General features: G+C 41.2%; 1 protein-coding gene across 1 annotated transcript; it reads right to left on the bottom strand.

Annotated features, from left to right (window-relative positions):
* Positions 1 to 515: 515 nt before the first annotated feature.
* On the bottom strand, positions 516 to 20,737 carry rgs9a (regulator of G protein signaling 9a). The gene is made up of 17 exons (XM_026325352.1): positions 20,650 to 20,737; positions 19,424 to 19,520; positions 15,073 to 15,123; positions 14,820 to 14,926; positions 14,176 to 14,227; positions 13,890 to 13,948; positions 12,922 to 12,998; positions 12,162 to 12,243; positions 11,998 to 12,060; positions 10,539 to 10,568; positions 10,259 to 10,320; positions 9,859 to 9,972; positions 8,451 to 8,566; positions 7,973 to 8,060; positions 7,402 to 7,540; positions 1,005 to 1,087; positions 516 to 672 (listed from the first exon to the last, which is right to left on the bottom strand). The coding sequence occupies exons 1-17, from the start codon at positions 20,716 to 20,718 to the stop codon at positions 516 to 518; spliced, it is 1,446 nt and encodes a 481-aa protein (XP_026181137.1). The 5' UTR covers positions 20,719 to 20,737.
* Between the last annotated feature and the right edge of the window lie 4,376 nt (positions 20,738 to 25,113).

Genomic DNA, 25,113 nt, shown 5'->3' with positions numbered 1-25,113 from the left:
TAAGTAATGACCTGATTAATGCATCATTAATAAGTACAAATAACTATGAATCAAGGGCTACATAGTTGAGTTACTACAAAGAACAGACTGGTAAATAGGCTTCTAAATTAATGAATCACTTGTAACATTACTTATTCACTGCTTTTCTGTCCCCCTAAACTAAAGTGACACATACTGTGTTGTTACTAAGTGGTGCCTTATTTAATGATTATCTGACCATTAAAGTAACATAGGCTAAGTTTCATCATCCAACATAGAGAAATTCAGTTAGTTCCTAAATATCAAACCAGACCGCAGGATTCTCACAATAATAGGCTATTCATATCCAGTGCTTTGATGTTAAAGCAATATGATTATTGCTTATTAATAATTGGTTTAGGATCAATTACTTTATTTTCCATCAGTGAGTCCTCCTCCTTATTTAATTAATTAAGCAATGACAGCAGCTCACAACTGGAAATGAGTGTTGATACAGTAGAACCCTGCAGAGAAGCACACACGTTCACTGTATATCTCTACTTCTTCCTGTCTATTTTGCTCATCACAGCCTTGACATCGATGGGAGTGGCGGCAGCTGTGGCCTTGGCTTTTTCTTCCTCTTCCTGCTGCCAGAGAATGATGGGATGAATGCCTGGGCTCCGGTTCTGAGCGTTTCGCTCCAGCTCAGCTGGACTAGGGTGATAAAACAAAGAATAAAGTCAAGTAGTATAATAGTGAGGTCTCTCTGACAAAGGAATGAAAACATTTTTTTGTTGGCTTTCTTTTTTTACTTTGATCACTGTGGAGGTATAAAAGGTTATGGTGCAGCTCACCCAAAACTACAAAACATTTTTTTAAAATATCTAGTCTGAATTTTTTTTAGTGCAGACTAATATGATCTGTCACAGAAACAACTGGGAAGGGCTTAAACGTCCTCAACCAAAAGTCAGTGTGTGACTGGAAAAAGATTTAAAGTATATCTACTGATTTCATTTGCAGTGATTTTGTTAGAAAGAGCCACCAACCTGAAGTTATGAGGCTCTGGGTTCAGAGCCTTCTTCTGGATGTCTTTGTATACTGGTGACTTGAGGTAACGGAAGAAAGTATCCTGTTCCAATTAAAACACACAGGTACAGGAACAACATCAGAGATCTCAGTCCAGAAGAGCACAGTGCTAGGAACAGCTAAGATACTGTGAAGAACCGTCGAACTCCCAGGCCTCTGGTAGAGGACCAGAGATTGAGGAAGACACATATACACCACCCGTAGGGGTGAGAAGGGAATTTTTTATCCATCCATATCCATTTTCTTCTGCTACTCCGGGGCCACGTCGTAGGGGCAGTATCCTAAGCAGGGTCGCCCAGACTTCCTTTTCCCTGGACACTCAATTAAGACACAGCTCTACTGGGGGGGCACCGAAACGTTCCCAAGCCAGCCGAGAGACACAGTCCCTCCAGCGTGTCCTGGGTCTTCTCCGGGGCCTCCTTCCGGTGGGACATGCCCGGACCACCTCCCCAGGGAGGCGTCGAGAAGGCATCCGAATTGGATGCCCGAGCCACCTCAGCTGACTCCTCTCCATGTGGAGGAGCAGCGGCTCTACTCCGAGCTCCTCCAGGATGACCGAGCTCCTCACCCTGTCTAAAGGAGCTCCCGGCCACTATCCGAGAAAACCCATTTCGGCCACTTATGTTCATGACCCAAAGCTCATGACCAAGGGTGAGAATAGGAATGTAGATTGATCGGTAAATCAAGAGCTTCGCCTTTCGCCTCGGCTCCTCCTTCACCACAACAGACCGGTACATCAACCGCATGGCTGTTGCCGCTGCACTGATCCGTCTGTCAATCTCATGTTCCATCCTCCCCTCACTCGTGAACAAGATCCCAAGATACTTAAATTCCTCCACCTGTGGCAGGCTCTTTCCCCTGACCTGGAGATGGCAAGCCACCTTTTTCCAGGTGAGAACCAGGGCCTCGGACTTGGAGGTGCTGATTCTCATACAAGCCGGTTAACACTTCACACCGCTCCATAAAATTGACAACACTTAGTTTGTTTTTGTTTAGTCAATGTGGAGTCTTTGTTCTCTGAGAGCTGAGGTACATATTCTGATTTTCTCAGACACCTCAGGGTCAACACGCAAAGGTCTCTCTCTCTCACACACTATAATATGCTGATATAGTCCATATAAAACTCCATATTAAAGCCAGAAACTAAGCTTTCTATGCACAGGCCTGTGTAAAGGGTTAATGGGGCCACTTGGTTGTCAACAGTAAAAATCACCTCTTCCCAACAGGGGAAACCACCAACCATCAAGAATGGATGATTATATGGTGGCATGGCTGTGCAGTCAAAATATGTCATTATAATGGCAGTCAATGGGGCAAAAACATCCACAAACAGTAAATTAGTCAGAAAAAATTAAAATCCGATGCGGCACAAAAACTAACAATGCATCAAAAATCATTGTTACTAATCTTTAATATATCCAAGGCTGTGATAAAAGGTAAAAACATTTCCAGTGCACAATCACTTTTTATATTGAATATAAGTCATTTTGTGTTTTTTTTCCCCCAAATCTGTGACATCACTTATGAAATTGGCATTTAAAGAGTTAAAGACCTCATAGTACCATATTATCCCAATAGACCACTTCACTCTCAGAGTGCAGGTCTACTTGTGGCTCCCAGAGTTTCCAAAAGCAGACTGGGAGGCAGAGCCTTTAGTTATCAAGCTCCTCTCCTATGGAACCAGCTCCCAGCCTGGGTTCAGGAGGCAGACACTCTCTGTACTTTTAAGGCTAGACTTAAAACCTTCCTCTTTGACAAAGCATATAGTTAGGGCTGGCTTCAGGCAACCCTGAACCATCCCTTAGTTATGCTGCTATAGGCCTAGACTGCCTGAGGACCATCGGTGCACTGAGCTCCCCTACCCTAAACCCCCCCTCTCTTCCTCTCCTCCCCCCTCAAATGTATATTACATAATTGAATGTCACTAACCTTGTGCTCTCTCTCACCCCTAGTTTGTGCTCTCTCCCTCTCTCTCCCTGTACCTTCTGCAGGTGTCCCTGGAGAAAATAATTTAAATAGTTTTTTTATATCTTTTCATGTGACAACACTGAAGAAATGACACTTTGCTACAATGTAAAGTAGTGAGTGTACAGCTTGTATAACAGTGTAAATTTGCTGTCCCCTTAAAATAACTCAACACACAGCCATTAATGTCTAAACCGCTGGCAACAAAAGTGAGTACACCCCTAAGTGAAAATGTCCAAATTGGGCCCAAAGTGTCAATATTTTGTGTGACCACCATTATTTTCCAGCACTGCCATAACCCTCTTGGGCATGGAGTTCACCAGAGCTTCACAGGTTGCCACTGGAATCCTCTTCCACTCCTCCATGATGACATCACAGAGCTGGTGGATGTTAGAGACCTTGCGCTCCTCCACCTTCCATTTGAGGATGCCCCACAGATGCTCAATAGGGTTTAGGTCTGGAGACATGCTTGGCTAGTCCATCACCTTTACCCTCAGCTTCTTTAGCAAGGCAGTGGTCATCTTGGAGGTGTGTTTGGGGTCGTTACCATGCTGGAATACTGCCCTGTGGCCCAGTCTCCGAAGGGAGGGGATCATGCTCTGCTTCACTATGTCACAGTACATGTTGGCATTCATGGTTCCCTCAATGAACTGTAGCTCCCCAGTGCCGGCAGCACTCATGCAGCCCCAGACCATGACACTCCCACCACCATGCTTGACTGTAGACAAGACACACTTTTCTTTGTACTCCTCACCTGGTTGCTGCCAGACACTCTTGACACCATCTGAACCAAATAAGTTTATCTTGGTCTCATCAGACCACAGGACACGGTTCCAGTAATCCATGTCCTTAGTCTGCTTGTCTTCAGAAAACTGTTTGAGGGCTTTCTTGTGCATCGTATTTAGAAGAGGCTTCCTTCTGGGACAACAGCCATGCAGACCAATTTGATGCAGTGTGCGGCGTATGGTCTGAGCACTGACAGGCTGACCCCCCACCCCTTGAACCTCTGCAGCAATGCTGGCAGCACTCATATGTCTATTTGGTCGACCATGGCGAGGCCTGTTCTGAGTGGAACCTGTCCTGTTAAACCGCTGTATGGTCTTGGCCACCGTGCTGCAGCTCAGTTTCTGGGTCTTGGCAATCTTCTTATAGCCTAGGCCATCTTTATGTAGAGCAACAATTCTTTTTTTTTTCTTTTACTACAGTAGCTCTTGAATCATCTCTAGGACCTCAGTTATGTTTAGACTGCTTCTCTCCTATAGATCTCTCTGAATTTACATCAGTAGTTGCTTCATTGAAATCATCAACGTGTCTCTTGGACCCCATCCCGACTAGACTGCTTAAAGGCATCGTCATGGGCAACCATGTTTCGGGAAAAAGGCTCGGTGGGTTGGTGGTCGACGGCAAGAGGGTCTGTGGCGCTGAGAGATCCATGGATGAGGAGGACGAGTAAGGGGAACAGGGAAGGGGAGAATGAACTCATCTTTATTGGACTTGGTAAATTTATCTCTAGTATCAGGCTACGTACCACAGGCCTTTAAGACTGCAGTAATCAAACCTTTACTCAAAAAGCCTAGTCTTGATCCAGGAGTCTTGGCTAATTATAGACCAATATCCAACCTGCCATTTATTTCTAAAATCCTAGAAAAAGCTGTTGCTAAGCAGCTATCAGACCACTTACACAGGAATGAACTATTTGAAGATTTTCAATCAGGATTTAGAGCACATCATAGTACAGAAACAGCACTGTTGAAAGTTACCAACGATCTTCTCTTAGCCTCAGATAATGGACTTGTTTCGATACTTGTCCTCCTAGACCTTAGTGCAGCATTCGACACCATTGACCACAACATCTTATTACAGAGACTGGAGCATGTGATTGGTATCAGAGGAACAGCGTTAAAGTGGTTCCAGTCCTATTTATCGGACAGATTCCAGTTTGTTCATGTCCATGATGAACCTTCCACACGAACAAAAGTTAGTTATGGAGTTCCACAAGGTTCTGTGCTAGGACCGATTCTGTTCACCCTGTACATGCTTCCTTTAGGATATATCATTAGGAAGCACTCTATTAATTACCACTGCTATGCGGATGACACTCAGTTATATCTATCTATTAAACCTGTTAACACAAACCAGTTAACCAGACTTCAAGCCTGTCTAACTGACATAAAGGCCTGGATGACCAGTAACTTTTTACTTTTAAACTCGGAGAAAACAGAAGTCATTATATTTGGGCCTAAAAATCTCAGAAATAACTTTTCTAAAATTATAGCTACTCTAGATGGCATAGCCCTGGCCTCCAGCACTACTGTAAAAAACCTTGGAGTTATTTTTGACCAGGACATGTCCTTTAACTCACACATAAAACAAATTTCTAGAACTGCATTCTTTCACCTGCGCAACATTTCCAAAATTAGGAACATCCTGTCTCAAAATGATGCAGAAAAACTAGTCCATGCATTTGTTTCCTCAAGGCTAGATTACTGTAACTCATTACTATCTGGATGTCCTAATATCTTAATAAAAAGCCTCCAATTAATCCAGAATGCCGCAGCCAGAGTCCTGACAGGAACTAGCAAGAGAGATCATATTTCTCCTATATTGGCTTCTCTTCATTGGCTCCCTGTAAAATATAGAATAGAATTTAAAATCCTTCTTCTCACATACAAATCCCTTCATAATCAAGCTCCTTCATACCTTAAAGACCTCATAGTACCATATTATCCCAATAGACCACTTCGCTCTCAGAGTGCAGGCCTACTTGTGGTTCCCAGAGTTCTCAAAAGCAGAATGGGAGGCAGAGCCTTTAGCTATCAAGCTCCTCTCCTGTGGAACCAGCTCTCAGCCTGGGTTCAGGAGGCAGACACTCTCTGTACTTTTAAGGCTAGACTTAAAACCTTCCTCTTTGACAAAGCATATAGTTAGGGCTGGCTTCAGGCAACCCTGAACCATCCCTTAGTTAGTTATGCTGCTATAGGCCTAGACTGCCCGAGGACCATCGGTGCACTGAGCTCCCCTACCCTAACCCCCCCCCCCTTCCCCTCCTCTCTCTTCTCTCCTCCCACCTCATGTATATTCCACCATTGAATGTCACTAACCTTGTGCTCTCTCTCTCCCCTAGTTTGTGCTCTCTCCCTCTCTCTCTGTTCTCTCTGTACCTTCTGCAGGTGTCCCTGGTCCTGGAGCTGTTTATCGCTGATGTGCAGTTACTGGCCCCACCACCTTGCAGTGTCTATTTGTTGTTTATTGTTCCTGTTCTTTTCTCTCTGCTCTATCCACTCACCCCAACCGGTCGAGGCAGATGGCCGCCCAAACTGAGCCCGGTTCTGCTGGAGGTTTTTTTTCTTCCGTTAAAGGGAGTTTTTTCCTCTCCACTGTCGCCAAGTGCTTGCTCATAAGGGAATTGTTGGGTTTTTAGTTTTAGTTTTTGTAAAGTGCCTTGAGATGATTTGTATTGTGATTTGGCGCTATACAAATAAAATTGAATTGAATTGAATTGAATTGAATTTTTTTTCAGATCCTCTGAGAGTTCTTTGCCATGAGGTGCCATGTTGAACTTCCAGTGACCAGTATGAGAGACTGAGAGCAATAACACCAAATCTAACACACCTGCTCCCCATTCACACCTGAGACCTTGTAACACTAACGAGTCACATGACACCGGGGAGGGAAAATGGCTAATTGGGCCCAATTTGGACATTTTCACTTAGGGGTGGACTCACTTTTGTTGCCAGCGGTTTAGAAATTAATGGCTGTGTGTTGAGTTATTTTGAGGGGACAGCAAATTTACACTGTTATACAAGCTGTACACTCACTACTTTACATTGTAGCAAAGTGTCATTTCTTCAGTGTTGTCACATGAAAAGATATAAAAAAACTATTTACAAAAATGTGAGGGGTGTACTCACTTCTGTGAGATACTGTATATTGCTGATGTGCAGTTACTGGTCCCACCAACCTGCAGTGTCTATTTGTTGTTTATTGTTGCTGTTCTTTTCTCTCTCCTCTATCCACTCACCCCAACCGGTCGAGGCAGATGGCCGCCCAAACTGACCCCGGTTCTGCTGGAGGTTTTTTCTTCCGTTAAAGGGAGTTTTTCCTCTCCACTGTCGCCAAGTGCTTGCTCATAAGGGATTTGATGGGTTTTTTGTTTTTTTGTAAAGTGCCTTGAGATGATTGTATTGTGATTTGGCGCTATACAAATAAAATTGAATTGAATTGAATTGAATTGAATTGAATTGTTACTGTTTATTACCTGCTGAAAATTATTTCACTTAATTTTTACACATCACCCCAGTGATCCTTGATATGCTTGGTATTATATGTATATGTATACATATATAGATATACATGTAATACAATATATTCTTTAAGTATACATGGACACACCTTTTTCATTAGCATGAAGACGTGTGTCTGAGCTGCTTCCAGCACATAGCGGTGAGGATGCTCCAGGCCTTTCACTGTTAGACCCATTGTCCTCCCATCAATGTTGATCCAGCGGGGGGCACCAGGGGCCAGGAAGGTCCTGAACACACAGACATTCCATATCAATGCTACATCGCTGAAAGTTAATAAAGATTGCAGTCTATTCTGTTTAGAAATATACTTCTGAATTAGGTATATGGCCTGTATGAAGGCTTTTATCCCATTTTTGCTCACTTTCTAATACTGCTTTTTGCACTTTAAACTGTTTTTGTGAGCTGCTATAACAAGTGAATTTCCCCACTGTGAGATCAGTAAAGTTTGATCTTATCTTTCTATAGCATCTGCTGATGTTGTGTCCATATGGTCCACTTTCATAAATAGTGAGAATTTCCCTCAATTACCTTGAGCAGCAGTGACACGCTGCCTAATGCATATGTACATTGTTAACGCTACCAAGAATAAAAAAAATAATCAATTGTACACAAGGCCTAATTATAGGAAGATCTTTATCTTTATAGTAAGTTTGTCTTACTTAAAGATGGTCTCAGCTTTTGTTGACATAGAGGAGGCAGTGCCCCATTTCAGTTCTTCAGCTGCTTCCCAAAAAGCCAAGTTCTCCCCTTTGACACACACAGACACACAAATTTAGGTCTCAATAACTTTGGGAACACCTGATATTTCCTGGAGCACTAGCATGAAGTTAACATCTATGCTTTCTGTAGATTTCTTAAAAAACTGTTGGAGAGACAATGATTTTGGTTCATACATTCCATGTCACCCTTAGAATGAACTGTAATAACTTTACTCAATTCAGTCAGATCCCCATCTCAGGTCAAAAGTTGAATGTGTCCAATACTTCAGGCATGCTCAGTCTAGTTCAATACCAGACACATCAGCCAAACTGGCATGAAGTTCATCAGGTTTGGTTTGGTTTTTGTAACGTGCCTTGAGATGATTGTATTGTGATTTGGCACTATACAAATAAATTGAATGGCACTGAATTAACATACCACTGAACTCCTTCTTGAGAAACAGCTTGAAGTCATCTCGGCCCCGGAGGTCACTCAGCAGCTCAAACAAGCTGAAGGACCACCTCTCTACTCGCATTTTAGTGGGAACTTCAACTCTGAACACAAACACAGGTTCAGTCACAGTTGATTGTAAAAAGTATCCATATTACACTTTTATAGACATGGAGTGCCATACACAATGACAAAGCAGCAAAGAGGGTCTCCAGAGTACATATACTACAAACAATTGTGAATACAGCTACAGTATATGATACACTGATTATAGGGAGCTAACTGTATGGAGAAATAACTAGTATGAACAAGACTTGCAAGCAAGTCTTAACAGGACCCAGAGCCTAACTGAAACAGTGCAACCAGGAAGCTGAGAGCACCGACCAACACAGCTTACCACACAGACCCCTTTCCCCACTTATCTGTCAAATGTGTTATTGTGCTCTGCTCCTTGAGCATTCAAGCTGTGATTCATGTCAGCTGTTTTCTGTTCATGGCATCTAAATATTTCCTGCCTTTTTGTGTCTTTTTGGTCTGCCTAAAAATATCTGCATTGTTTTGACCAATTACGTGCATTTTAATCTTCACCTGTCCTGGTTTTGCATCATGCTTTTGGGTCTAGACAGTATACATACTAGTACACTATTGTAGCACAGAAGCACACTGAGCACTGTGTGCAGTACATCGTAGCTTCTGAATGAGGCATCATACAGTTGTGATCCAGGCAATATAATAAACTGATAATAGGAACTGCTGGTTGTGATATTCGGTTTATAATGGATGTGTGTTCTCTAAAGAAATTTATTTGTGCTATGGTTTTATGTGGTGTCAGGAACAACTCTAAACTCTATTTGTAATCCCTCCTCCTGAAAGCCTTATTGTACAGCTCTAATGCTAATGCAACATGTTCTCTGGAAGCCTGATGTGAAAAAAGCTCTAATCAGAAACAAGCTCATTGCCAAGTAGGTTTTCACCTGCTTGGATCTTGGTAATGTGCCATAATCTGGATTACATAAAACCTATGGTAAACCATATATACATATGTTAATATAATTTAGGTATATAATTGTGATGATATTATTATTAGTTCAATCAGTTCAATGAAAACTGTTTCAGTGAATGAAAACCCAGATTTTCCCTGAACCCAGCGTAAACAAATTCTGTGTTTTCATTTACCCTGCTTTGTCCAGAAGCTGAGTCATGCCAACTGGACTTCTTGCTACCATGACTCAGCCCCTAGATGACTTCACCTGGGTGACTGGAAAGCTTCACAGACTTAACCTGCTTTCTGCAATACCCTCCTGGCAACTGAAGTGATGTGATCATTTACTAATTGCAGACAGATACATTTAAGTATGTTGATGACCCCAGACAGTAAAAAAGTGGCAGGCCTCACCTTCTCATGTTGAGAGTCCAGTATGTGTCATTGTCTGTTTGCCAAGGGTTGCTGGGTAGACAGGGAGCCAGGAATGAATCATGGTTTTTGTAGGTTGTGATGTACTTGACAAGTCTGCAGAGACAGAAATATTATGAGACTAATGGACTCTACAGAGCTGGTGTGGTAAGTGTCTAATCTAGGCACAGTTTTGACTGATAATCAAAAGATTCTTCTGTTGTAATATAAAAATATTTTAATTTGTAATAAGATGAGCTTCTAACTGGGAGCTATCATACATCTCATGATTGAGATAGTTTGTATGTAGTCACAAAATGTCAAGTCATATTTATGAGAAAAACATAAAAATACATTTTAACCCATGTAAAGTTCCTGTAAACAAGGTACAAGAGGAACTTACGCTCCAAGGGACACACTAGATTTGACCTTTGATCTCATGATGGCTTGTTGATAGAACATGTTCTAGAATAAAAGAGGAACATAAAATGTAGTTTGTAAAATTATAAATGCAATATTGAAAAAAAAGGATGTTAGCTTATCCATTTCCAAATGTTGTGAAAGATGTCCATATGAGAAAATGCCCACATTCTAGCTTCAATCCATCTAATGATATTGCATAAGGATAAGGCAGAATATCAGTGTGTGTATTTTACTGTTAGTACTTAAATATTCTGACTTACCATCCGTCTGTACTGGTCAAAAGTAATTTTCTAAGAGAACAAGAAAACAATGTATTTATGCCTTAATAGGTCCCATCTACTAACTAATCAGTGAAGTATATTTAGCATTACAGAGAACAGAAAGACACTACTGCTGAAGCACAAGGAGAAATGTGAAAAGTAACCAAATACACATTAGTAAATCTTCCCTTCAGGATAGGGGTTGCTTAACAAGTTTTTTTCTTTGTTGTTGCAGCCAAAGTTTAACACATATGCACTTTTCTGAAAGTAAGTATTTCCTGGACTAAACTTTAACAGCTCTTCAAACTTTCAAGTTCTTTAAATATTTTATTTTACGTTAACAAATACAACTGCAACATATCCATTTCCTGGAGGGACTGATTAAAGATTATATGTCATATTATCCAGGGGTGAGCAGTCCATATTCCTAGAACACCACAGCTGATTACCAGCTGATTACCAGGATCAGGTGTGTTCAGTCAATCAGAAAATGGAAGATACCACCTCAGATGAGGGTACAGTGTGGGAAGATAAGCAGAATTGGTATCTTCCAGTATCTGATTGGCTGAACACACCTAATCCACGTAATCAGCATTGGTAAGGCAGGGATAGTTGGAAAACAAGCAGGACAGTGGCCTTTAATGCCCACCCCTGTGCCGGCAATCTACATGAGTGTAGTCTTCACACAGAAATGGCAATTTGCATAAAACAGTGTATACTATTTTCCCTTTTTTGTTTTATCACATTACTCTTTCTTCATCAGTGTAAGGAAATCTGTTTGAAAGGAGAGGAAGACAGAACAAAAAAATGAATTTAACAATGGCTGTCCAATTTCTTGTTATTCTCATCCTATTCATTTATTCTTCATTTTCTTATTTAAAAAACATTAGCAATGCAAAATGCAAGCTGAGCCCTTACTCATAAAATTCAACACATAATGAAACTCCACTACTCCTCCTAATTTACAGACTTTAAACTAACAATAATAATATATAATAATTCGGTTTATTTCTGTATGTTACAAACAATATAAGCTCACAAAAACTGTATTCACATTCACAGCTTCAGATATGACTGTCCAACAGCTCTAATCTCAGTCACATTACAGAGATAAAAGAAAAAGGACATATGCATATTTTAGATGCTGTAACTGACAACTGGTCAAATTTTGCCTTAGAAAGTGATGAATTAATTATTTTCAATTGGCTGAATATATTTTTCAGTTGTACTCGGGCAGAATGGGGCCCTGTAGAGAAAAGATATTTCTTGTTATACAAAGAGTGAGCTAGGCAGAGCCAGGGAGGTTCTAGTCTCCAAGTAGATAATTGTAAAAAGATTAGTCCTGCAGTAGTACTCTATATACTGAGTTCCAGTAAGTTTCTTAACAGATCAGCTGATCTAAGCCTCTCAGTGTGTGACTGTGTATGTGTGTTTGTGTGTGTGTCTACTGACCTGTTACCTCATCTGCATTAGGATTGATAAGACGATCTGGACCGCAGTCCAAAGCGCTGTGAGTATGACGCTGAACACGAGACAGGTTTGTGATAAATGTACAGTAAAATAATAACAATCAGATGTTTGTATTACTACTGTACTATTTATAGACATTAACTATATACTGACCGGAGGCCTGTTCACCATCCAGTAGGCCCTCTCCTGGCAATCAAACACCACACGATCTGGCTTCTTCCTCTCTTTGTTAGCCCTGGTACACACATGCACATACAAAATAAATAAGTAAATAAATAAATGGAGGGTGTGGAGTGCTACAAAACAAATTTCACTTATCAAAACGCTTGACAGTGTTCCCAGGTCTAAATTGTTCAATAGATACTTCTCCAATAGATTATATAAATATATTACAAAATAAATTCATTACATATCATAGCTATGAGTTGGTCAGCCCTTACCCAACCTCCTACTCAGCTAAGTAAGCCATTATTATGTGCTTGACCTTTGCCACCATGGTTACAATAAATGAAGCAGAGCCTAGCAGGTTGGTTAAGATTAGGGAAAGCTTGTGGTTTGGGCTAAAATGACTAGTCAGTAAAGTAACAACAGAATAATTATATAAACAGCTGTCTTCCATTTCATTCTGTCAGCCCAGCCTCCTCCCTAAGTAGACCTTGTTGCTCTTTGTATGGTGGTCCTGTCAGAATCACTACAGCTGCTAGAGGGTGAGTTATAACATATTGATGGTATGCACCTTCTAGAAGCTAGGTGCAGTGTGTAATGATTCTGCACTGTAAACCTCAAATTTCAATCAAAACACACACACACACACATACAATAATTATCTCTGAACAAATGGCACCTCACAAACTAACCTTAAAAAAGAGAAAATATTGAGGTGCAATGTCAAGCTGTTAATGGTTTCACATACTTGTACTGCTCAGTGGCCTGCATCACAATAAAGTCCCACTTGTGATTCAGCCATTCGTGAAGGTGGTTGTAATGTGCCTGTTCAAAATATAAATGCAGAGAAGTACTTTTGTAAAATCACTCCTCATCCATTTTTGCAGAAGGAATCGCAGCAATACGAAACGTTTCACATAGATGGAGTTTAACAGATGTTTTAACAGAATGTCTGCATTACTAATTGTAGAGTTTGAGTAACAAGGGAATTTACACTGGAAATGCATTATGGAAAATGTGGGATCTAGCATCTTTAGAGCTTGACCCATATTAAATCAGGTGAGCAACCATATATGATAACCTTATTGATCTTGATTTGAAACAATGAAATTTCAGTCACAAGAGCAAAAAAGCCATGTAATATCATCCAATAATGGTCTAGGGCTGCAATTTTCAGTGTTCAAGTATTTAAATTAGTGTCTTATAAAGATACATACAGATACATAAACCCTGCTGCTCCATGTAGGTTTGGAGTTTCAGTGGTTTTCTTAGGATGCTAAAGTATCTCCATATAGCTACATACCGTATCTTGTCCTGTTCCAAATTGTTTCACCATCTGTAGAAATCTGACTTTTACACCATTCCCTTACCTTGACCATCAGAATGATGATAAAACATGGCTGGTGCCAGGCTTGTATCTTCAGTATAACAAAAGATACAGAAGACAGTCTAGACCATGAATATGGCTCTGATTTTTATGTATCTGTTCAGTTACGCTCTCTAAACTTTAGGCGCACTCTGTCTAAAGGGCTATATCTTCTTCTTCTATATTTTCTTTGTATATCAATGTAACTTTACTGGCATTAAAGCTGAGACTATAATTTACAACCTGTTTGTTCATTGTCACATTGTGTCTGCATCCAGACTCAATGTGTGTTAACACACACACACAAATGGAACACTAACACTAACATCTTCTATATTTTTAACACTTACCTGTTCATAGGGTTCTAACATGCCTTTCTTGCGGATGTTTCTCTTTGCCAGGTAAATGGCTACAATCAAAGCAAAACAAAATCATTAGTACCAGTATCATACATGTTAAAGGTAACAATGGTATTAAAGACATTGCATTGCATTGCATCCTCTGTTAAGGACACTGAGATGCTGCGTTTAGTGACCTCCAAAAAAAGAGGCAATTTCTTCATGTTCAGGCTTCCTAAATTTACCAAATCATTTTCCTGTTCTAGGCAACACTCCTCATATGACATATTGTACCCACCATAGTCAGAGTCCTCTGCAACCCATTTCTGTGTAGGCCAGTAGTATGGGGTCTAAAAAGAAGATATTGAATAGGTTGACATTGTAAACATAAACAATAGTGTCTATGAATACTTTCTAAAATATGAATAAGTTGTAACAACAACAGAAATAAATAATATAATATAAATATATAAACAATATAATATAATCCTTGATTCAGTATGATTTAGGCATTAGCTAACAGTTTGCCATTTCATTACCAAAAAAAGGTCAAGACCAGTATCATGAAAAATGACGTTATGTAACAACTATAAACTATAAAAAATACACATATGAGATGACATAAAAAAATTATAAAATGAACTAAAAACTATTAATAATAATAATGTTGAAAATAATTTAATTATAACGAGTTGCATTTTGATAATATTGGAAACACTACAATACTACAAATTATTTATTATTTTACATTAGTTATGTTTGTGATTATCATAATTACTTGCTTACTCATTAAAAACTGAACATTTTGCACCTCAGTAGTAGTATTCCTTCAGCAGTCACATTATTAGACATGAACCTACAAATTCTCTTCCCCTGTCATAATAAAGTGGGCCATTGTTTGCAGCAATAGGCAGTAGAGAAGAAACGAGGGTTTAGTTTTACCTGGAAGCGGTAGAGGCTGGTGTCATTGCTCATGACCAGCTTCCTATGGTTCTGCAGAGGGTAGATGTAACCATAGGTCACTAACATGGTGCCAAAGACTTGAGCCTCTGAAACACACACAGGAAGAAGCAGAAGAAGAGGAAATTAATGGGATGTAACATTTGAACATTGTTTCTGCTGATGGTTTTCATCATGCGTGGAGGTGTCATGATTTAGTATCAACTCATTCATATTCATAGCTTATAGACTCTACCTTCTGGAGTGGTATTCATCTTGTTGGCAATCCACATAATTATGTCCTTACCTGTGTGGAAACAGAAGAGCTGAAAATTTGCACATACTATACACACACAGTTCAAACCCGGCACAGACATCCACATTCATATGTCATTACATATATACACACTTTACTTTAATTGTACTTTCAATGCAACCACAGGGGGGCACAATCCAGTGTCTTCATGTGCCGGTCCCAAATCCAGGTAAATGCGGAGGGTTGTGTCAGGAAGGGAATCCGACGTAAAATTTAAGCCAAATCAAACATATGAATCACTTTACTTGTACTTTACACATTACTTTGCACAGCCTGCACCTGGGGTCCTGCCTGGTGTGGTAGACCCCAGCATCTACCGATCTTGTGCTCAGGGCCGGTTCCTGTGCTGCTATGATTAGTGCCTCTGTGCTGCCTTTCAGTCCAGCTTTTTCCAGCCACTGGTAGGACTTTTTGGTATCAGCCACTTCTTCTATCTGTCAGTGGTAATACCATGCAGGGGTTTGTCCTGCCATGATGGTTATTGCTCCTCTCTCTCCGCTTCAGGTTTCTGTTGCCTGAGATATTCGCTAAGTACTCCATCACTCAGGGCCATCTTACTCATGGATCTTTGCTGTTTCGTCTCGAATTGTGGCTCTGCCACTCACCAGTCCTTGGCCTCCTTCCTTCCTCTTAGTGTATGGTCTCGGGATGCTGGATTTGGGGTGAAACCGTCCATGCATTGTAAGGAGCTTCCTTGTCTTGACATCAGTGGCTTCTATGTCCTCTTTTGGCCAGCTTATTATGCCATCGGGATATCTGATGACCGGCATGACATAGGTGTTGATGGCTTGGACCTTATTCTTCCCATTTAGCTGACTTCCTAGGACTTGCCTTACTCTCTGTAGGTATTTGGCTGTGGCTGCTTTCCTTGTGGCTTCTTCTTGGTTCCCATTTGCCTGGAGGATTTGAACGTATTTGCAGCAGTCCTCAACATCCGCTATGCTGTCTTCTGGCAGGTCAATTCCTGACAGTCCTGACAACCTTCCCTCTCTTCATTATCATCTGACCTCACTTGTCCAGTCCGAATAACATTCCAATGTTGTTTCTGTATATCTTGGTAGTGTGGATCAGTGAGTCGATGTCTCGCTCATTCCTGGTGTACAGTTGATGTCATCCATGTACAGGAGGTGACTGATGGTTGCTCCATTTTGCAGTCGGTATCCGAAGCCAGGCTTAATGATGACCTGGCTTAGGGGGTTCAGGCCTATGCAGAACAGCAGCAGGGACAGAGCATCTCCTTAGTAGATGCCACACTTGATGGAGACCTGTGCAATCAGCTTGAGTTTGGCCACTAGGGTTGTTTTCCACAGTCCCATTGAGTTCCTGATAAATGTTCTTAGAGTCCTATTGATGTTGCATAGCTCCAAGCATTCCAGGATCCATGTGTGAGGCATTGAGTCGTAGGCTTTCTTGTGGTCAATCCAGGTTGGTCTGTCTGGTCTTACAGTCTCAAGTTACTGCTTTATCTACCAGTAGTTTTGTTCCCCTGGTGTTCTTACCCATTCCTTTCTGGGCCCTGCTCATGTATTGAGCCATGTGCTTACTCATCTTAGCCGCTATGATGCCTGACAGGAGCTTCCATGTTGTGTAGAGGCAGGTTATCGGTTATCATGTCAGGCCCCGGTGCTGTCCAGTTCTTCATGCTTGAGACCCTTTTTTGGATATCTGTCATTGTGATGGTTACTGCGTCCTGTTCAGGGAGGTTGCTGTGGTCTTGCTCTCATGTTACTACCTTGCCACTGAGAGTACACTTTGGATGGTTCAGTGGAGAACACCCTGTTTATTCTCCTGCTTCAATTTCTCTGGTCTACCTCTTCAGGCATGTGGCCAGGGCTGTGAGTCGGTGGTTGGCAGTCTCCAGGGCCTCTGGTATGGTCAGCTTGTTGTACTTCTTACCCAGTCCTTTCTTCATCCCACCTCTCTGCAGTTCTATACTTCTACTTCTACTTCTGTACTTCTACTTCTATCTGTGTTGCCCTTATCTTTTGTCTACAACCCCCTTCTCCATGCAGGATACTGCTCCTCAGTGGTGATGTTTATCTTGCGACGAAGCATCTCAAGGATCACTGTTGCCGTGGTGTATATCAGCTTGTTGGTCTCAGTGATGGTCACAATGCTGCATTCACATCTTCTAGTAGACCTTCAGAGGGTGCTTCACTTAGTCTTGGTAACCAGCTGCTGTGGTTCCAGGTGTCCAGCTTACTCATGATCTTCAGTCTCAGGTCAGCTGCTCTTGTGCTGCACTTGAGTGCTGCCACTATATATATTTATGATAATAAATGCATTAAATAAATTAACCTTTGCTTTCCCTTATTGTATCTTTAAACAACTAAAAATACTGCATACATAAAAAAAATGAATCAAAGTCTTTCAAGTTTTACTGATATATTTATTGGTTATTACATAGTCTAGTGTTATGTAGGCCTATATATTGACAATAAACTTGCCTTCAGTTTTTTTTACAGTTTCTTTTTCTTAATAAATATAATTTAAAGATGTCAGTGTAATTCATTTTCAATAATTCTAACATGCTCACAATAACAACACTAAGATGCTGATTTTTACCAGAGGTAATGTTTGCTATTGTCACTATTGTAGTTCAGCAGGTTAACATGCTAAATTTGCTTAATTTGTACAAAACACAAAGTAGAACTCAGGCAGATGTTTCTGTAGGACAAATTCAAATTTTGAGCTCATGGTGGCACTAGATGAAAAGTCAAGGGGTCATCATGGTTATTAGGATTCACCCTCTGGACACTATGACTATTTGTATCAAACTCCATAGCCAATAATCTGATTCTTGTTGCAATATTTCAGTGTGGTAAATGGTGTAAAGGAATGTTATTATTTTGTGCCAGTGACAACAATGGCCCTGTGACGGACTGGTGACCTGTCCAGGGTGTACCCCTGCCTTTCACCCAAAGAGAACTGGGATAGGCTCCAGCAGATACCTGTGACCCTGGTTAGGAATAAGTGGGTATAGATGATGGATGGATGGATGGACAACAATGGTTCAGAGAACATGAGCTTCAAAAGAGCAAACTGTTGTCTGCAGTGCAGCCATTTTGTATTAGCAGCAGCGAACAACCCAAATGAATAACTACAGGAAACAGAGTAAATGAATCACACTGTTTTGTTTCTGTTCTAACCAGATATTTTAAGCTGTTACTCATAGCAGGACGTTCTTATGCTCAGACCACCTCAGGTCCCATTGTGGGTTTGACCTACGTGTTCATGTTGACCTTTTCCTTGCAGTTCTTATACCAGATTAAAAAAAACACCTTAACTCCTAAAGCACTGTCCAGATTTCATCCAATTGTCGGCTGCTTTATTTAGCCTGTGTTAGCAGCTTAGACAGTCAATGCAGCCTTTCAGTGTTTCCACAGTCTATACTATAAAGCCACAACAAGGTCTTCTAGCATTGCTGTCAAGTGAATTTATAAAGATTTAATGTTTGAACAATAAATGTACTGTCCTTTTTTGTCCTCATTCAAAGAACTGACAATAACATTTTAATGGGACCTAAAAGTCAGTAAGGACACAAGGACACAAACTTTTAGAAAAAAAAAACAGACCCATACCCTGAACATTCAAAAGTTTAAGAAGTAATCAATAATACAACCTACCAAAATTTGCAGATTTTTTTTCCCCTTTTCTATTTGTATTTTTCTACATCAGATGTGCAGCATTTGCAGCAACAATCTTCTGTAGACCTTCATGGTAAATAAAGCCAATAACAAAATTACAATGATCAATATGTGTGTAAATATGTATTCTAATGTCATTAAAAAAAACATATTTGTAATATGTTCCTATGAACAGCAATGGACTCACAAACCCAAAACTGCATATTTCATATAGATTGCTTCACAATAGGTGGCCTCTATATACACCTGCCCTGATTTTCCATAATTTGAATGAAAATGAAAATCCACAGAATGACAAAATATTTTGCTGAAACCGTTAGCATGTGTATTATATTAACCCTATTAAGGATTAACCTAAGGACAATATAATTGCCTGGTAAAAATATGTAGTACATGAACTTTAAACAAATTCAAACTTAAAACAAGCACCATGGCACCAAGGCCAATTCTCATTTTCTAATAGATATTCATGTTTGAGGACTAAGACTTGGTTTTTAGGGTTCCGTTCAGAATAAGGTTTAGGGTAAGCATTGGGGTTAGGCATTTAGATGTTATGGTTAGGTTTAGGACAAAAGGCTAGAGAAATCATTTTGTCATTGAATGTCCACACAATGCAGATGTGCATGTGCGTGTGCTTGTCTCACCAGCAATGACATGTGGAATGACAGTGACGTTGAGTTTCTGCTCGGCTCCTTTAACTCCATTTTTTGGGTCCTGCATTTCCACCACAATGGCCTCTAGCTGGAAGCAGAAGTGACCAAAATATATTTATATGAAATAAGGGATTTACATTTTTTAAATTAGACAATGTAGATTTTTATATGTCTCAAGTAATAACACAGATTATAAGTTATGCTCAGGGCATCTGGGCTATCAGAACCCCTTTGTTTACATAAAAAGTGGAATCTTAGATAATTTTGTTTTTTTTGTATATACAGTATAAAGAAAGACTGACAAACTCACATTGTGATTACTTGAAGATACCTTCAAGTATTTAATTAACATAGTATTTCAATTGAAAATCCAGGATCCAGTCTTCCCCTGTGGTTATGGTATATGCATTGTGTTGCCTTGAGGTATCTATCATATGCAGTGGCTATAGTAGCTCCATTGTCAAGACAGGGCCTCAAAGTGCAGCAACTGCTTTAAGACTATTATCATTTAAGTAGCTGCTGGCATTTAGTCATGCAAGTTTACACATTTGCAACTACTGAAACATACAAAAAGCTTGCATTCAGTAAACATGGGTCATGTGGGGCCACTGATGGTCTGTGGATTCTTGCAGCTGGTATAATGGTTTTCAAACGTGGAAGCATCAATTCAATTCATTTCAATTCAATTTTATTTGTATAGCGCCAAATCTCAATATAAATCATCTCAAACTCCATAGCACTAGGTGATGTCAGGTTTTGGTGGTGAACTACACTGAGGCTTCTATAGTTCAGCAGCAGAGTAATGAAGTTAATTCTTGCCTAATGTCAGCTGGAATTAGCAATAAGACAAAAAAGGAAAAGGTCTTTTGCTGAAAAATATCAAGCAGGAGAAACCTAACTGCCAAAAAATGTCAGTCTATTTTATTACTTTTTTCACAGCTTCTGTGCTTCATATTGTTAAATACATTTAATCAAAATGCCAGTGTTCTCCAGAACTAACTAGAATATATTAACTATAATAAACTAACTAGGATCATTTGAATAATTTGTATACTACAGCTGTAATTTAAGTAACAGTTAGCTATTGTGATATCAGTATCATATGTCTAAATAAATACAGTTATCAAAATATATTATAAATAAAATACCAACCATCTATAAAGAATTGAAGTACTAAATAAAACTGTCTATTAATAATAATGATGCTATCCACTCACCTTACTGAGGCAGTGCATACGGGGCCGGAATTGTTGTCCACGGTTAGGACGGGCAGTTCTAATTGTCATGTTTGCAGACTGATAAAGGCCAAATCAGATGCAAATAATAAAATTATAACAATAATTAAATCTTGGTGTGAAATATCCAGCTGTACTATGTATAGTTGCTAATAGAAAAGTGTTTTGCAGTGGACATGAACACTCTGCTCTAATGTGGGGTTTGGAAGGCAGGATTGAATGAATAAATTTATCCACCAATCAGCTGCAGGAGAGAATCCTGACAGAGCCAATGTCAGAGCTGGAAAGTTATGTTTAGGTCACTGTGTGTGGGGGTTGGACAGTGTCACAGTCACCAAAGATTATAATGGCCAATTTGACAAATTGATATCGTAAGATACAATGTAATAAAATTAAAGTTAAATTATGCATTTAAATGGGTAAAATGATTATAGTTCTGCCTTTTATATGAGTAGTTCTGCATTTTGGAAAATATGCTTAGTGTCTCTGTTGCTGAGAGTAAAAACATCTGACTGCACTCATGTATTTACAGTAGCTATGAAGCTATGGTTGGATAGCTTAGCTCAGCACATCCATTCATCCATCCATCCATCTATTATCTATACCCGCTTATTCCTAACATGGGTCACAGGGACCTGCTGGAGCCTATCCCAGCTTTCTTTAGGTGAAAGGCAGGGGTCCACCCTGGACAGGTCACCAGTCCATTGCAGGGCCTAGCTCAGCACAAAGATTGGATAAAGGTGGAAACAGCTGTCTCTGTCTAAAGGTAACCAGATCTACTACCAGCACAAACAAATTGTCTCTGCTTTCTTTCCTCTTTTGTCACAAAATGCACCATACAAAAAACACACTGGAAATACCTGTAGCTCAGGGCTTGTCTTTGTCATTTATGCCATCAAAAAAAAAAAAATGTTCTGAGAATACAGGTCTGAAAAGCCATCATCATATATGAATTCATTCTTATGCCAGGGCTAATTTATGTTCACTTAAAAATTTCTAAAGCTATCCTTGCTTATTTGCTTAGTATTTACAAAGAAACAAATTTTAATTTATATACTATGGTATATAAGAGAAACCTCACTGGTAAATTTTGGTGAGGTTTTGTGAAGCAAGCATCATCTCATATTGACAGCATGCAGTGACGGGTGCTTGAATAGATGTGTTCACTGTGTAATATAGAAATTGACTGGAAACTGGATTCTAGCAGACTGGCAGCTGGAAAACCTCTGATAATGACTCCCTTAATAGTCTCTTATACCTAAGTAATAACTACTTACTAGAAAATATACTTTCTTGATAAACTGAGTGTTTTCTAGTAGGAAGACACCAGTCCTTCTCTATATCCTTGGAGAGGAAGTAGAGATTGTGGACTCCTACAAATATCTTGAAGTCCACAACAAACTGGACTGGTCAAACAATACAGATGCACTCTGCAAGAAAGGACAGAGCAGACTGTTCTTCCTCAGGAGACTCTGTTCCTTTGGTGAAGCTACTGAAGAGCTACTGTACTATCAGTCTGTAGTAGCAAGTGCATTGTTCTTTGAAGTTGTGTGCTGGGGAGGTGGCATCAAGGCTGGTGAGGCCAACAGACTAAATAAGTTGATCAGGAAGGCAAAATCTGCTGCTGGACTGGAACTGGACAGTCTGGAGGCTGTCGCAGAGAGGAGGATGGTGGACAAAATCAACTCCATACTGGACAATCCTGCCCACGCACTTCATGAGGAACTGTGGCGAATGGGAAGTTCATTCAGCCACAGACTAATTCCTCCTAAAACTAAAACCGAGAGATTCAGGAAGTCTTTTGTGTCCACAGCCATAAGACTCTATAATTCCACAATATAAACAATGACACACACACCAAAAATGCTGTAACAATTAAATTTTCCAAGGTCATCTTTGTTTTTGATGTTCCAAATTCCCTTACAGGGATTAAGGGACCGGCCTGCATCCTATTTAGCACAGATCAATTTAGTGTAATTCACATATTATAAATTACTTTTGTTTTATTGTAACATTTTTTACCCAAACGTAGTGGTTGGGCAGAGTGTAGCCAGACAGCATAGGATGGTGATGTGTAGGATGACTCTGGTGATGAGGAAGATGAAGAGGACAAGGGCAGAGCAGAGGACCAAGTGGTGGAAGTTGAAAAAGGAAGAGTGTTATGTGGCTTTCAGGGAGGAGCTGAAACAGGCTCTGGGAGGTCAGGAGGTTCTTACAGATGACTGGACAGATACAGCTAAAATGATCAGGGAGACAGGTAGGAGGGTACTTGGTGTGTCATCTGGAAAGAGGAAAGCAGATAAGGAGACTTAGGTAGAGGTGGCAAAGGCCAAACAAAGGGCGTATGAGGATTTTTATGATAGGATGGACACTAAGGAGGGAGAGGTGGATTTGTACAAGTTGGCGAGGCAGAGAGACAGAGATGGGAAGGATGTGCCAAAGGTTAGTGTGATCAAGGACAGGGATGGAAATGTGTTGACAGGTACCACAAGTGTGATGGAAAGATGGAAGGAATACTTTGAAGAGTTGATGAATGAGGAAAATGTTAGAGAGGACAGAGTAGAAGAGGTGACTGTTATGGAGCAGGAAGTAGCAAAGATCAGTCAGGATGAAGTGAGGAAGGCATTGAAGAGGATGAAGAGTGGAAAGGCAGTTGGTCCTGACGACATACCTGTGGAGGTATGGAAGTGGTGCCCATTTTTAAGACATAAAAGGAATAAAGCTGATGAGTCACACAATGAAGTTATGGGAAAGAGTAGTAAAGGCTAGGCTGAGGTCAGAAGTGAGCATTTGTGAGCAGCAGTATGGTTTCATGCCAAGAAAGAGCACCACAGAATTTGCTTTGAGAATGCTGATGGAGAAGTTCAGAGAAGGCCAGAAGGAGCTGCATTGTGTCTTTGCACATTTGGAAAATGCGTATGACAGGGTGCCGAGAGAGGAGCTGTGGTTTTGTATGAGGAAGTCTGGAGTTGCAGAGAAGTATGTTCGAGTGGTGCAGGGCATGTATAAGAGCTGTAAGACAGTGGTGAGGTGTGCTGTAGGGGTGACAGAGGAGTTCAAGGTGGAGGTGGGACTGCACCAAGGATCGGCTTTGAGCTCCTTCTTGTTTGCTGTGGTGATGAACAGGCTGACAGATGAGGTTAGACAGGAATCTCCGTGGACCATGATGTTTGCAGATGACATTGTCATCTGTAGTGCACAATGCAATCATCTCAAGGCACTTTACAAAAAACAAAAAATCCAACAAATCCCTTATGAGCAGCCCTTGGTGACAGTGGAGAGGAAAAACTCCCATTAACTGTTAGGATCTGGTGGTGTTGGTGGTGAAGGAAGAGAGGTAGGACCCACGTGCAGGACACAACAGCTTTTATTCTCTCTGGATCGTCCAGGGCTCAGGCAAAACACAAATTGTCCTCCGCCGTTCGGCTGGCAGGCAGACAGGACAGGAACGCTCCTCCGAGAAACAGATCTTGTGCGCTTACTTGCACCGTACTTCGTGCATGCTATACACGCTAATGCTCCGACAACGAACAAAGGGACACAGGAGATATATATACACAGAACCAAGGACTGATTAACACAGGTGAAAATAATCTAACTAATGAACAAGGCTGCCTGGGAACAAACACAGACACGGAACACAGGAAACTGACCTAAATAAAAGACAAAAAAGAACCAGAAACCTCAGGGCCTAACAGTACCCCCCCCAAAAGGCCGGCTCCCAGACAGCCCAAAGGTCCCATCACAATGTCCAGGGCGGGTGGGAGGGAGCTGGGTCTACAATAAGACCCTGACAGGGCAGAGTTCTGGGTTGCTCTGGGGATCAACCCCTGGGGTGAACAAAATCCGGAGCCATTCGGGAGGAAGGCCCCTCAGGCAAGCAAAGGTCCAAAGCCGTTCCGGAGGCCGGCCTCTTTGGCAAACAAAGGTCAGAGGCCATTCAGGTGGATGGCCCCTCAAACAGGCATGGGTCCGAGGTCGTTCAGGAGGGCAGCCACGCAGGCAGACGTGGGTTGGAGGCCGTTTGGGTGAAATGCCTCTCCAACAGACGTGGGTCCGAAGCTGTTTGGGTGGATGGCCTTGCAGGCAGGCGTGGGTCCGAAGCCGTTCTGGCAGATGGCCTTGCAGGCAGGCGTGGGTCCCAGACTGTCCCGGAGAGAAAGGATCAAGGAGGCGACAACGTCTGGCTCCGCCATGCTGGACTCTAGTTCCGAAGCGTTGGACTGTGGGAATCTTGGCGGCTGCGGCTGTGACAGCTGAGGACTCAGTGGCCTCTGAGACAGCTCTGGGCACTCTGGCTGTGGGCTCTCTGGGAAGCCTGGCGGCGGCAGCGGCTCAGGACACTTGAGTGGCTGCTGCGGCGGTGGCTCAGGACACTTGAGTGGCTGCTGCGGCGGTGGCTCAGGACACTCTGGTAGCTGCTGTGGCAGCGGCTCTGGAAACTCT

Source organism: Mastacembelus armatus, chromosome 8 (assembly GCF_900324485.2).
Source record: "Mastacembelus armatus chromosome 8, fMasArm1.2, whole genome shotgun sequence".
Taxonomy (NCBI): domain Eukaryota; kingdom Metazoa; phylum Chordata; class Actinopteri; order Synbranchiformes; family Mastacembelidae; genus Mastacembelus; species Mastacembelus armatus.
This window is presented reverse-complemented; position numbering and strand designations above follow the sequence as displayed.